Here is a 13,422-nt window from a genome sequence, read left to right as displayed (position 1 = left end):
CAGGTGAGGAGCCAGGGGCTCAAACCTGGATCCTTGTGCAGGTCCTTGAACTTAGTACTATGTGCACTTAAGTGGGTGCATCACCCCCAGGCCCCCTTACCTCTCAGTTTCCCTGTCTCTATTCAAAGCAAGAAAAAGGGGGAAAATGCCCAGTGGGAGAGGTGGGTTTGTTGTGCAAGCACAGAGCCCCAGTGACAGCCCCGGAGCAGTCAGAAAGACAGACAGACAGAGCTGGGGAGCAGAGGGGGCAGCTTGGGGGGCAGCTTTACCCCTGGGTCATGGAGGTCCCCCCACCCGGCCCCACAGTTGGCACCTGCAGTGGCTTGGCATCATGTCTTTCTTAAGATTTTATTTATTTGTGAAGATAGAAGGAGAGAGAGAGAGAACCAGACATCACTCTGGTACATGTGCTGTCAGGGATTGAACTCAGGACCTCATGACCTCATGCTTGAGAGTGCAATGCTTTATCCACTGCACCACCTCCCGGACCACGGCACCGTGTCTCTGTAAGATAAACGAACAGTGGGCCAAGCAGCCCTGCTGGTCTCGGGCTCTATTGCCCACGAGGTTGTTAGGAAACTGAAAATACAACAAGTCACGGAGGAACTTCCTTGTAAAGTGAAATGAGTTCTCCTCTCAGATGGCAAACCTCACCGTGGAATGTGAGCTCTGGTTTCTTTCCAAAGACCAGACTTCAGACCCCATGGCTGGGAGTGTGAAACAGGTGCGACTGGGGAGGGAGGAGGATTGGACGGTAGCCAGAGACACGCGGCCATAGTGGCCGTGTCTGGAACAAAAGCAGTCCAGGCCGGTGCCGTGGTAAGAGGACTTACTTAGCTGGAGCAGGGAGAGCTGGCCAGTCAGAGCGCACGCCTTCCCGGGCCCGAGGCTTTGAGCCCTAGCACCACATGGGGACAGCACAGTACCCCGGGCAGCCCCGCCATGGTGTAACAGTGCCCTGGCATCTCCCCTTCTCTCTGTCTTTATATCTGAAATGAAAAGAATGAAAACTTAGCCTGGGGGCTGTGGAATCATGCATGCGTGGTGCAGCCTCGCTGCTGCAGGACAACAAACAAAAGCAAAAGCAAAATGGCCTTCGGCTGAGTAAACAGCATGACACTGAGTGCAGGGTCAGCAGCCGCAGACCACAGAGGAGCTTTGCTGCCAGCCAGACGGTGTCCTCAGGCGCCTGGGGCCACAGGGCCTATCTTCTGTCACTTTGAGGGGAGAGAGGAAGGAAAGGACAGTGCAGACGTCTGGACACCACTGAGCAGATGGAGCTCTGAGTTCCCAGGGGCGCCTCTGCTGGGCGTGCGGGACGGCGGCTCCTTCTCGGGGCCACCCAGGAGGTTTCACCTGAAACTGGGCTTTCCGGAACATGCCATCCCTGGGACTCCCCAGACCCTCGTGCTGACCTGGGGTGTGTGCGGACAAACACCAGTCGCTGTGTTTGCTTAGATAAGCAGAGCAGACCTTGTAGCCACCTTGGAAACCCAGGCTCAGAGCAAGCGTCCTGGGGGCTGGTGCAGTGGCGCACCTGGTTGAGAGCACGTGTTACAGTGCGCAAGGACGCGGGTTCGAGCCCCCGGTCCCACCTGTGGGGAAAGCTTTGCAAGTGGTGAAGCAGGGCTGCAGGTGTCTCTCTGTCTCACTCCTTCTCTATCTCCCCTGCTCTCTCAATTTCTGACTGTCTCTATCCAATAAATAAATAGAGATAATAATAAAAATCTTTTAAAAAGCAAGCCTCCTCTAGGGAAGCACCGTGACACCATCCGCCCCAGATCAGCCACACCAGGAACAGATGAAGCCCAGTCCTTTCGCTTCCTGGCTCACATCTTCACTCGCCCACTGAGTTGGTCGGGGGCAGGCCGGGGTACACCAGGTAGAGCGCACACACTACCACATGCAAGGTCTCCCTCTCTCTCCATGCTCCTCTTTTTTTCTCTGTTTCTGTCAAATAAGAGGGGGAAAGGTGAGGGGAAAATGACCGCTAGGAGTAGTGGGTGTGTTGTGCAGGCACTGAGCTCCATGGATCCACCTAGTGGCTAAAAGGAAAGAAAAAGTCTTACCAGACACTCCATCTCTACCAGGGTCTGTGGTGGGTGTTGAAATGAAGCATAAGGCAGCGAGGCGGTGGCGCACCCAGTTAAGTGCACATAGTACTAAGCACAGGGACCTGGGTTCGAGCCCCTGGTTTCCCACTTGACGAAGCAGGTCTGCCGATCTCTATCTATCTATCTATCTATCTGTCTCTCTCTTCTCTCAGTTTCCCTTCAATGAAATATGGCTGCCAGGTCATGTTGACACTGAGTCCAGGCAATAACCCCGGAGAGAAAAAGAAATAGAAAGAAAGAAAGAAAGGCAATGAGACGTGAGTAAGACTGGCTCCCAGGCTTTCAGTGGCCAGTGGGAGAAAGTGTAGCTGAAGAAGTCAGCCTTCCGTGGAAGGGTGGAGTGGGAACTCGCCCTCCTGGCCGGGTAAGGAGGTTGGTTGCCCAGAGAGTAAAACACAATCCTTAGTAAAAGCCTCTGGCCATATGAAGCTGAATCTGTAAGTCTAACTCTCGCGCTCTTAGTCATTCTGGCTCCTAAGGCTCCTCTTGGCTGAATTGCTTTTGTAGCTTGAACTGTTGATTTTGAAATCGTTTGAGTCACCAGCTGTTGCAAGCACAGGACCAAGCGATGTGACACGCCGTCACCCAGCTTCCCCCAGCAGCAGCCCCTGACATAACCATGTGTTAGGCAATGGGTGCCGCCAGTTGGACTCGGAATACTGGAACTGAGGAATCTGGGCTTCAAGCTGCTGGATGCAGCTTCTGGCTCTCTTTCTCGAAGCCACATCCCCTTTCTTGGGCTTTGGCCAGTCCGTCTGAGTGTTTGCCACCATTTGCAAAGTAAAATTGCCATCCTTGCAAAAGGACAGTTTCCTGGAATTCGGGTGGAAGATGCTGGAGTCTGCTCAGAGCACCTTCCAGGACACTGGCAGCAGACAGCTAGATGCAGATCAGAAAGCAACAACAGTAGGAGAGGGGGGTGGCCAGCAGACAGTGAGGCAGGTGCCCCAAAGATAATGGTTTCCTGGTGGGAAATTCTTGGCGTCTTGTTTTGCGTGTAGGACTCTAGCTGGTCATGGTGTGTAACTTGCAGAGAGACGTTTTGTCACGAAACCAGACCCAAAGCATAAAGAACTGTCAGATCTGATTTCAGAACTACTGCAGTGTTGAAATCTTCATTTAGTTAGCCAAAGATAGAATGGCATTCATACATTTCAGTTTCGTTTTTGTAGGGTTGGGTCTCAGGTCCTTCTGTTCTTGGTATTTTCTGTGAATTTTTTATCCCATTCTAGCCAGATTTGCTTTCAGTTGACCTTCTCTGGTTCAGGAGCTTTGTAGATTGAGAGCTTGATATCAAAGTGTTCATAGGTTGGAGCACCTGGTCAGTTAGCTCTGCCTGGGGAGGTCAGGAAAGTCTAAAGTGATGTTTGATCTGGGTGTGGAAGGTGTGTCTGGGTGAGTCCACGCAGTCAAGAGAAGAGATGCGTGCGTTGGAGGATAAGGCAAGCAGGAGTCACAGAGGATGGAGGGCCCTGGTTCCCTCACACACTGACGGCAGGGTGGGCTGGGCCACGGCAGGCCCCGAGCTGTGGGCAGCAGTGTAGGCTCGGTGTTAGCGCGGGGCTGGGGCTCTGTCCCCGGGCAGCGACCACCTCTGAAAGCTTCTGGCTGGCGCCATCACTGTCGGAGTTGAGGAAGATCCCTCGGGCCAGGCAGAGGTGTGTAGCGCGAGGCCCCTGCTCCCCGCCTTCAGGGGAGACGCCTCGTGGGTGAGGCAGGTGTCTGTCTTTCTCTCCCTCTCTGTCTTCCCCTCCCCTCTCAATTTCTCTCTCTCCTGTCCAATAAAGTGGCGGAAATGGCCGCCAGGAGCAGTGGATTCCTAGTGTTGGCACCGAGCCCCAGGGATAACCCTGGAGGGGAAAAAAATCCCTCTTGCCTCTTGCTGATGGGAGGGGAGGGATCGAGTGAATTAGGAGAGGTCTAGCTAGAGAAAAAAACATTTGTTTATTAATGACAGGGAGAAGACAGAAAGCACGAGAGAGGGGGAGGGGAAGGAAGAGAGAGCACCAGAGCGCCAGTCTGGCACGTGTGACGCCAGCGGCCAAGCCTGGGACCTCACGCTTGTGAGTCAGGTGCTGGGTCTGCTTCCCCACCTCCTGGGCCACAGGACCTCAGGCTTTTAGGTCAGAAGTTCTAGACACCCTGCCCCCTCGGGGCCACAGAGAGGTTCAGCTGAGAACAGTCAAAGAAGCTGCAGAGCTGGCGTCTAAGATCCAGGCTCTCGCTCGCTCAGGCCGCGGGAGTCAGGCACCAGCGGGGAGGAGCCCTGGGCCCACCCTCCTGGGGCACACAGCCACCAGCTGCCTCCTCTGCACAGGGGGCTCTAACACCCCCACCCCCAGCTTGTGGAGGGAGCAGCTGTCAGGTGAGAGCTGAGGAGGAGGGTTCAGACTGATCATGTGACGGGAGCAGACTGCCTGTGGGTGGGGAGGATGTGGCAGGGGGGAGGCCGAGACCCAGGTGATCAGGCTGCCAGGTCAGGGAGCACTGTCCACTTGCCTGGGACAGGTGAGGACTCAGGGACGGAGGGTTTGGTTTTGAAGCCGTCTAGCATACGATGCTATATGCGACCTATTGACCAGGGAACTTTAAATAAGATATTGATTATTACAGCTGACAGGGAGTTCCATGAGAGACAGACAGAAGCCAAAGTGCTGCTACATTCAGCGCTTGTGGTGCCAAGGGTCAAACTGGGTGTTGCAGGCAAGCAAGTCCAGTGTTGCCCCCAGCACTGCACAGAGCTGGCCAGGGATGAACCTGGGGCCACTGGGGCCACGGGAAGCAAAGTCTGTTGGCTCCTGATGGTGCTGTCCTGTTAGCTGTTAGGTAGCTTAACTTGCTGTCAGAGATGGCATCAGGGAATACAGTGGCTCAATAGCAGTTTCAGGAGGAAGTATTGAAACTACCCAGGCAGTGCCAACACTAGAGAGTATAAACAAAGGGACCGTCCCAACACTAGAATATAAATTACAGGGACCGTCCCAACACTAGAGTATAAACTATAAAGGCCGTCCCAACACTAGAGTATAAACGACAGGGACCTCACAACACTATAGAGTATAAACTATAGAGGCCGTCCCAACACTAGAGTATAAACTATAGAGGCCGTCCCAGCACTAGAGTATAAACGATAGAGGCCGTCCCAGCACTAGAGTATAAACGATAGAGGCCGTCCCAGCACTAGAGTATAAACGATAGAGGCCGTCCCAGCACTAGAGTATAAACTATAGAGGCCGTCCCAGCACTAGAGTAAACTATAGAGGCCGTCCCAGCACTAGAGTGTAAACTATAGAGGCCGTCCCAACACTAGAGTGTAAACTATAGAGGCCGTCCCAACACTAGAGTGTAAATTATAGAGGCCGTCCCAACACTAGAGTGTAAACTATAGAGGCCGTCCCAGCACTAGAGTGTAAACTATAGAGGCCGTCCCAGCACTAGAGTATAAACTATAGAGGCCGTCCCAACACTAGAGTATAAACTATAGAGGCCGTCCCAACACTAGAGTATAAACTATAGAGGCCGTCCCAGCACTAGAGTATAAACTATAGAGACCATCCCAACACAAGAGTATAAACTATAGAGACCGTCCCAACACAAGAGTATAAACTATAGACGCCGTTCTAGCACTAGAGTATAAACTATAGAGGCCGTCCCAACACTAGAGTATAAACGACAGGGACCTCACAACACTAGAGTATAAACTATAGAGGCCGTCCCAACACTAGAGTATAAACTATAGAGATCGTCCCAGCACTAGAGTATAAACTATAAAGGCCGTCCCAGCACTAGAGTATAAACTATAGAGACCGTCCCAGCACTAGAGTATAAACTATAGAGGCCGTCCCAGCACTAGAGTGTAAACTATAGAGGCCGTCCCAGCACTAGAATATAAACTATAGAGGCCGTCCCAGCACTAGAGTGTAAACTATAGAGACCGTCCCAGCACTAGAGTATAAACTATAGAGGCCGTCCCAGCACTAGAGTATAAACTATAGAGACCGTCCCAACACTAGAGTATAAACTATAGAGGCCGTCCCAGCACTAGAGTATAAACTATAGAGGCCGTCCCAGCACTAGAGTATAAACTATAGAGATCGTCCCAGCACTAGAGTATAAATTATAGAGGCCGTCCCAGCACTAGAGTGTAAACTATAGAGGCTGTCCCAGCACTAGAGTGTAAACGATAGAGGCCGTCCCAGCACTAGAGTATAAACTATAGAGGCCGTCCCAGCACTAGAGTATAAACTATAGAGGCCGTCCCAGCACTAGAGTATAAACTATAGAGGCCGTCCCAGCACTAGAGTATAAACTATAGAGGCGTCCCAGCACTAGAGTATAAACTATAGAGGCCGTCCCAGCACTAGAGTATAAACTATAGAGGCCGTCCCAGCACTAGAGTATAAACTATAGAGGCCGTCCCAGCACTAGAGTATAAACTATAGAGGCCGTCCCAACACTAGAGTATAAACTATAGAGACCATCCCAACACTAGAGTATAAACTATAGAGGCCGTCCCGGCACTAGAGTATAGAGACCGTCCCAACACTAGAGTATAAACTATAGAGGCCGTCCCAGCACTAGAGTATAAACTATAGAGGCCGTCCCAACACTAGAGTATAAACTATAGAGATCGTCCCGGCACTAGAGTATAAACTATAGAGGCGTCCCAGCACTAGAGTATAAACTATAGAGACCGTCCCAGCACTAGAGTATAAACTATAGAGGCCGTCCCAGCACTAGAGTATAAACTATAGAGGCTGTCCCAACACTAGAGTATAAACTATAGAGACCGTCCCAACACTAGAGTATAAACTATAGAGGCCGTCCCAGCACTAGAGTATAAACTATAGAGACCGTCCCAGCACTAGAGTGTAAACTATAGAGACCGTCCCAACACTAGAGTATAAACTATAGAGGCCGTCCCAGCACTAGAGTATAAACTATAGAGGCCGTCCCAACACTAGAGTATAAACTATAGAGGCCGTCTCAACACTAGAAATTATTTGTTCACAGCCTGAGCAAAACAAATAAGCTTAGCTCAGGGAGGTAGAAGAATAAGAAAAAATTCTAGTAAATTCCACATATGCTGGGAAAATTTTTTCTTACAAAAAGTATTTGTGGGGAGTCGGGCTGTAGCGCAGCGGGTTAAGTGCAGGTGGCGCAAAGCGCAAGGACCGGCATAAGGATCCCGGTTCGAGCCCCCGGCTCCCCACCTGCAGGGGAGTTGCTTCACAGGCGGTGAAGCAGGTCTGCAGGTGTCTGTCTTTCTCTCCTCCTCTCTGTCTTCCCCTCCTCTCTCCATTTCTCTCTGTCCTAGCCAACAACGACAACAACAACAATAATATCTACAACAATAAAACAACAAGGGCAACAAAAGGGAATAAATAAATAAATAAAATATTTTAAAAAAGTATTTGTGATTTAGTATAGATTTACAAAATTTATTATAAGAAAACAGGGATAATACTCCACTTCCCACCACCAGAGCTCTGTGTCCACATTCCCTGCATTGGAATCTGCAGTAGTTCTCCCAAGGTCACAGATAGGGGCTGACTACTATTTCTACAGCTTCCTATATTTGCCTCGTCCTGCCTTCTAAGTCACACTAAGTTTTACCTACTACTTCTGTCTCAGTGTCCTGCCTTTTTCTTTTTTTCTTCCCTCTTCAGGTTCAGATGTAATTGGCGTTCAGAGCCCTTTTGTCATCTTACCCTAACATTTCTCTCCCCTGGGGGTATGGACCCAAATTCTTTTTGAGGTGTAGAAGGTGGGAGTTCTGGCTTCTGTAATTGCTTCTCCGCTGGCCATGGGTGTTTTCAGGTGGATCCACACCTCCAGCCTGTTTCTGTCTGTCCCTAGTGGGGTCAGCTCTGGACATGGGTGTTGGCAGGTGGATCCATCCCCCAGCCTGTTTCTGTCTTCCCTTAGTGGGGTCAGCTCTGGACATGGGTGTTGGCGGTGGATCCACCCCCCAGCCTGTTTCTGTCTTCCCTTCATGGAACACCCAGAGCTGTCATCCTGCACTGCTGTTTTCAGTTGTGGGGTGGTGTGTGCCAGAACAAGGCATGCCACTCGGGAAACTCCATTCCCCAGGACTCAAGAGGTGTGTCAGAGCCAGACCTTAACTCCAGGAAGGAGAACATCTATCTTGTGATGGTGCTGACTTCTGCTTCCAGGAAGCAGACGCAAAGCCGGAACTGGAGACGCCCTCTGGCAGGTACAAGGGAAAGAAAGCAGGCAGTCTGAATATGTGGGAAGAGAAGCAGAAGGCAGGAGAGTCAGGGAGGGAGAGCCGCAGACGGAGGAGAAGAGCCTGGGTGCCTGGAGCCCATCCCCGAGGCCACAGTGCCCTGCATTGAGTCACATGTCCCCTGCCATGCGCAGACACTGCTGGGAACTGCCTGGGAATCACCTGGCACCAGTTCCCATGTGCACAGCCTGTGCCGGCTCTGTCCTGAGGACACGTGTGGGCGCAGCTCTGATGGGGCCGGCCGGCCATGGACTTTCCCAGCAGGTGCTTGGCAACACCCTGAGGGAGGCTGTCTGGACCTCAGGGTAGTGGGTGTCCAGGCTTCCCTCTGCAGGCGCGAGCTTTCCCGGCATCTGCACAGCGGATCTGATTCCTCGCCAACAGGCGTTGGCAGCGCCCAGCCCGCAGGTGTCAAGAGCAGTGACACTGAGTCCACAGGGTCTCAGGACACCACCTGAGGTTACAGTGCAGACTCTGAGCCAAGCAGGTGACACTAGGTGCCAGAGGCAGGAACTGAGGGAGTGGCTTCTCTGGTGGAGGTGGTGCTGATCACGTGGAGAGAGTGGAAGTGAGGGTAGTGGAGGTGACTGAAGGGAGGGGTGCGGTGGGGGTGGAGATGGTGACGCGGAGAGAGTAGAAGTTAGGGGGCCGGGCAATGGTGCACCCGGTTAAGTGTCACAGTGCTAAGCGCAAGGACAAGCTCAAGGATCCAAGTTTGAGCCCCGCTCCCCTCCTGCAGGAGGAAGCTTCACAAGGGGTGAAGCAGGGCTGCAGGTGTCTCTCTGTCTTTCTCCCTCCCTATCTCCTCTGCATTCTTAATTTCTCTCTGTCCTATCCGTAAAATGGAAAAAAAAAAAAAAAAAAAAGGCCTCCGGGAGCAGTGGATTCATAGTGCCGGCACCGAGCCCAGCGACAACCCTGGAGACACACAGTGAGAGAAGTGGACCAGTGGAGGTGAGAGAGGGCAGAGGTGAGGTGAGGTGTGGAGTTGGAGGTGCAGGGGTTGGCCATTAGGATGGAGCATCTGGGGGGGACACATGGCAGAGGTGATAGCAGCAGGGGTGGGGGGTGACGGCAGTGACGCTGGTGACGGCCATGGCAGAGGGGGTGGAGGTGAACATGACCATGGGAGTGAAGAGGAGAGACATGGGGTGACAGCAGAGGAGGAAGAGACGGTGTTGAGGGGGTGAGGAGAGACGTGAGGTGACATGACTAGCCCCACTGGCGTCTGGGCACTTGATGCGGCAGACTCAGTAGCCCACGTTGCAGCTGCCTGTGGTCCGCGCCCACGGCCGACACAGAGGAGATGCCTGTGACCTGTGACTTGTCGGCCGCACAGGGACGTCAGTGCTCTGAACCCAGAAGCACAGCCCCAAAGACTGTGGGTTCTCCTAAATCCTGGGCACCAGGCTCTCTGGCCGCTTTGTCTCACAGGTGACGAAACTGTGGTCCGCAGAGAGGAAGTGTCATACCAGTGGTGGCACAGTGAGTCGGTGGTTGGGTGGGAGCCAGCTTTAGGTTTTCAGGAGGAATCGTGTGCCCCGGGGATGGCTAGGCTGGCAGGAAAGAGGAAGGCGGCCCACAGAGGCAGGGAGAAGCCCCTCACCCTGGCGGGCCCCCGGAGGGCGCTCTGAGGAGTCTTAGTTCTGTCTGGTCTTAAGTGGGACTTTGTCCCTGACGGTTTAGAGCCCAGAGACATGGCCCAAGCACCACCCTGATCCCTGTCTTTTCTGGGCCCCTCTCCAGTGCCTTCAGACACTTTAAACGACCCTCCCGGGAGAGTGGACAGAGTCAGGAGTGGGCGCTGGGGCCTCAGCAGAGGGGCTCCTGTGCTGTGCTGTGCTGTGCTGTGCTGTGCTGTGCTGTGCTGTGCTGTGCTGTGCTGCGCTGTGCTGTGCAAGTCGGCGGAGACTGGACCGAGCCCGGCGCTGTGTCTCTCCAGCACGCCGTCTGGACTGCGCTTTCTGCCAGACCAGAGTTCAGAGTTCAGCTGCTTCACGACTTCCATTCTTTTTAATCCTCAAGACAGGTCTGTGAGACCCGGTGAGCCTTATGGGAGATTCTGCAGAGGACACCGGTGCTCAGGGAGCCCATGTCCAGTCACACAGACTTGGACTCAAGCAGTTACTGGCTGGCCGGTAAGGACGGGACCGGCACATCACGCTTCCCATTCTTAAAGTCACCTTTGGAGGTAACTAACTCCCTTGGGTTACAAGACTGCCGTGTTTCAGAAGTACAGTCTCATGTTTCTGCAAAACCTGCTCCCAGGCTGCACCCTTCCAGCAGCGCACAGGGCCGCCTTGCACCCAGCCTGGCCCCCAGGCCTCTGCTGACCCCGGTCCTGGAGCTTAGTCCAGAGCTTGTCTGTTTTCCTAGCTGTTTCCTCCCTCCCTCCTCCCCTCCCTCTGATAGATCGTCCCAGGTAACATGGTGTCGTTAGTGCCGAGCTGGGACGGTGGCCTCAAGTCAGTGGCCACCCTCACAGGTGCCCTGTGTGCCATCTCGTGTCACCCCACAGCACGTCCTGAGCACGTCTGTTACTGCTGCCCGCCCGTTCAGACAGAACGAGAACAGGCTCAGTAGCTGGCTCAGGGTCACGCCATTGACAAGTGGTGACCTGGGGGTCTGAATTCGGGCAGGGGGGACGCCAGACCCTGCCCCGTGACGTCCACGTCCATGGGTCCTGGGGATTTGCTGTCCTGGAACGGGGGCCAGCTCCCTCCCTCGGGTGAGCTGGGCTGGGTCCCCAGGGTGCTGCGGGCGGGTCGTCAGGCTCCTCTGCCACTGTGGGTCGGCGTGAGTGGGTCTGACTGCCATGCCGTCGCCAGCCCCCAGCCTGCCACGCAAATGAGGAATCAGCGCCGTGAGCGGCAGAGGTTCCCTCATCCTGGTTTTCACTTCATGTTTTGGATGCTGCAGGCCGGCCGAGCAGGATCCCAGGCTCTTGTCCCGCGGCCGCAGGGCCCCCAGAGCATGGCCACGAGCCACTTCCAGGCCGTCCTGAGCCGGGTGCGCGTGCTGCTGTCCAGCCCCGGGCCGGGCCGGGTGCGGGCCCTGCTGGACCACCTGCTGGAGGAGCAGCTGCTGTCCCGGGAGTACCACCGCGCCCTGCTGCATGAGCCGGACGGCGAGGCGCTGGCCAGGAAGATCGCCCTGACCCTGCTGGACCGGGCCGACCCAGACCTGGTCCTCCTGGGCTGGCTGTGGACCGAGCTGCAGGCCCCGGTGCTAGAATGGGAGCCCGACGACGAGCCCTGCCCCGGTGAGTCAGCACCCGCACCCTCCTCTCAGACGGAATCACGGCAGCCTTCGGGCAGCTCCAGGCTTCCCTCCCTCTGAAAGGGAAGTCCGCACAGCACGGCCTGCCCCGGGCTGGGGCTGCGACAGTCACCTGCCGGGAGTCAGGCCTGTGCTTCTGGGCTGCCCCTTGTCTTGGGAGACTTGGCTTCACTGTCTGGGCACTGGGGGATGGCACAGGCACAGGTGAGCTTCCGCTGCAGGGGCTCACATCTGGGGGCCCAGAGTGGGCGCACTCAGCATGGTTCAGAGATGAAGAGCCTCAGCTGGGGGGCCGAGAGCTGGAACAGAGACACTGGGGTGCGTGTACGTGTGTGTGTACGCGCGCGTGTGCGTGTGCGCTAGAGACCGAGGCCAGAGGACACGGAGAAAGGGAGCCACAGCCAAGGACAGATGGCAGAGGGAGAAGAAGGGGGGAGAGGGAGAAGGTGGTGGAAAGAGCTGAGAACAGGACCCTGTAGTTGGGGAGAGAGGGAAGTGTCCTGACCTTGGGAACACAAATGGTGCGCCTGCGCCTTCTGTCAGAACAGAGCCTCCTCCCCGCCCTCCACACAGACCCTTGTCTTCTTTCCCAAGTACAAGGACTTCTCACCTGGTGGCAAAATTGGTGTTTCTGAAAGACTGTCTCATTCTCGGGAGGTCTCTTTCCCCATCTGCCTACAACTCCGTGATAAATGCTCTGTCCCTTTCTGGTTCTGGGAAAACCGGAAGCCTGAGGCTGTGCACTGATTCCCGTGTGTGGCGTGCTTGCTGTGCGCTGGCCTGTTGGGAGCGCGCTCTGGCTCTCTCTCAGGGAGTCTCCGTCTTTCTCAGTCACACAAAGCAGAAAAAAGAGGTGACCCAGCCTTAGCCCCCCACAGGAAACGATGGAGGGAGGCTGCATTTGGGGGGGGGCATGCTTTTCTCCGGCACCTGGCCTCGAGGGGTGAAAAGCCATAGGCCAGGCGCCAGAGGGCCACTGCCCCAACTGCACGATGGACCAGGTGCCAGGGGGCCCTGCCCCAACTGCACGATGGGCTGCCTTCACACCAGGAGGTCCCTCACGTCCTCAGGCGTCTGTGGGGGCTTGAAGAGGGGCCAAGGGCTGCTGGACACCTCCTGACACGGAGGGGCGGACATCTGTGAGGGCCCTGGCCCTGCTGTGGCATCAGGGCTCATGCCTCATGGCGATGCCACACCACAGCCTTCCCCAGGCAACTTTTCACTCCCGTTTATTACATTTTTGTTGATTGAACGTGCTTTACAGTACCACAAGATTTTAGGAGTGTGGTTTCCTCGCACAGCCGCCTCTCACACCTGTCACCCCTTTTCCCTGTGACAGCCGCCAAGGTTTTCCCCAAGTCTGGGACGCAGTGTGTTCAGTGACTGTGTTTTCACGAGTGTGTTTCAGCCACCTATGTTGTGCCTATCAATGGAGCCACCTAATATTGCCTCTCACTTCTTTTTTCACTTGGCTATATCACTGCCAGTTCTATGCCTTATTTCCTGACAGGAAAGATGTAGATAGATACAGACAGGACACAGCACAGCACGGCACCCACAGAGCCCCCCCGGCGCCATCTGCGAGGCTCCCGTAGGGTGCTGGGGACTCTGCCTGCCACGCGGGCTATCTCCCAGCTCCCTCCGTGACACCTGACAGGAGACCAGCAGCCGTCTGGGTGGGGACGCAGAAGCCAGCCGGGAGACATAAAGGCCTTCCTAGCTCCTTTCCTTTTTCCTTTTTGCCGGAACACTGCTCAGCTCTGGTTTATGGTGGTGCGA

The 13,422-nt window shown here is 54.8% G+C and overlaps 1 protein-coding gene across 11 annotated transcripts in view; it reads left to right on the top strand.

Annotated features, from left to right (window-relative positions):
- The first annotated feature begins 10,299 nt into the window (after positions 1-10,299).
- Positions 10,300-13,422, top strand: part of CIITA (class II major histocompatibility complex transactivator) — a 46,089-nt gene continuing 42,966 nt past the window's right edge. For 3 of the 11 annotated variants that reach the window (XM_060172366.1, XM_060172365.1, XM_060172367.1), the window contains exons 1-2: positions 10,376-10,555; positions 11,284-11,626. In XM_060172366.1, coding sequence (XP_060028349.1) covers positions 10,457-10,555; positions 11,284-11,626 — 442 coding nt within the window. In that variant the 5' untranslated portion in view covers positions 10,376-10,456. Of the gene's footprint in view, positions 10,556-11,283; positions 11,627-13,422 lie in introns of all 11 variants that reach the window. The other 8 variants (XM_060172376.1, XM_060172377.1, XM_060172373.1 and 5 more) reach the window with 5 other exon arrangements.

This window comes from Erinaceus europaeus, chromosome 15 (assembly GCF_950295315.1).
Source record: "Erinaceus europaeus chromosome 15, mEriEur2.1, whole genome shotgun sequence".
Classification (NCBI taxonomy): domain Eukaryota; kingdom Metazoa; phylum Chordata; class Mammalia; order Eulipotyphla; family Erinaceidae; genus Erinaceus; species Erinaceus europaeus.
Note: the sequence above shows the minus strand (reverse complement) of the source record. Positions and strands in the feature narration are given on the sequence as shown.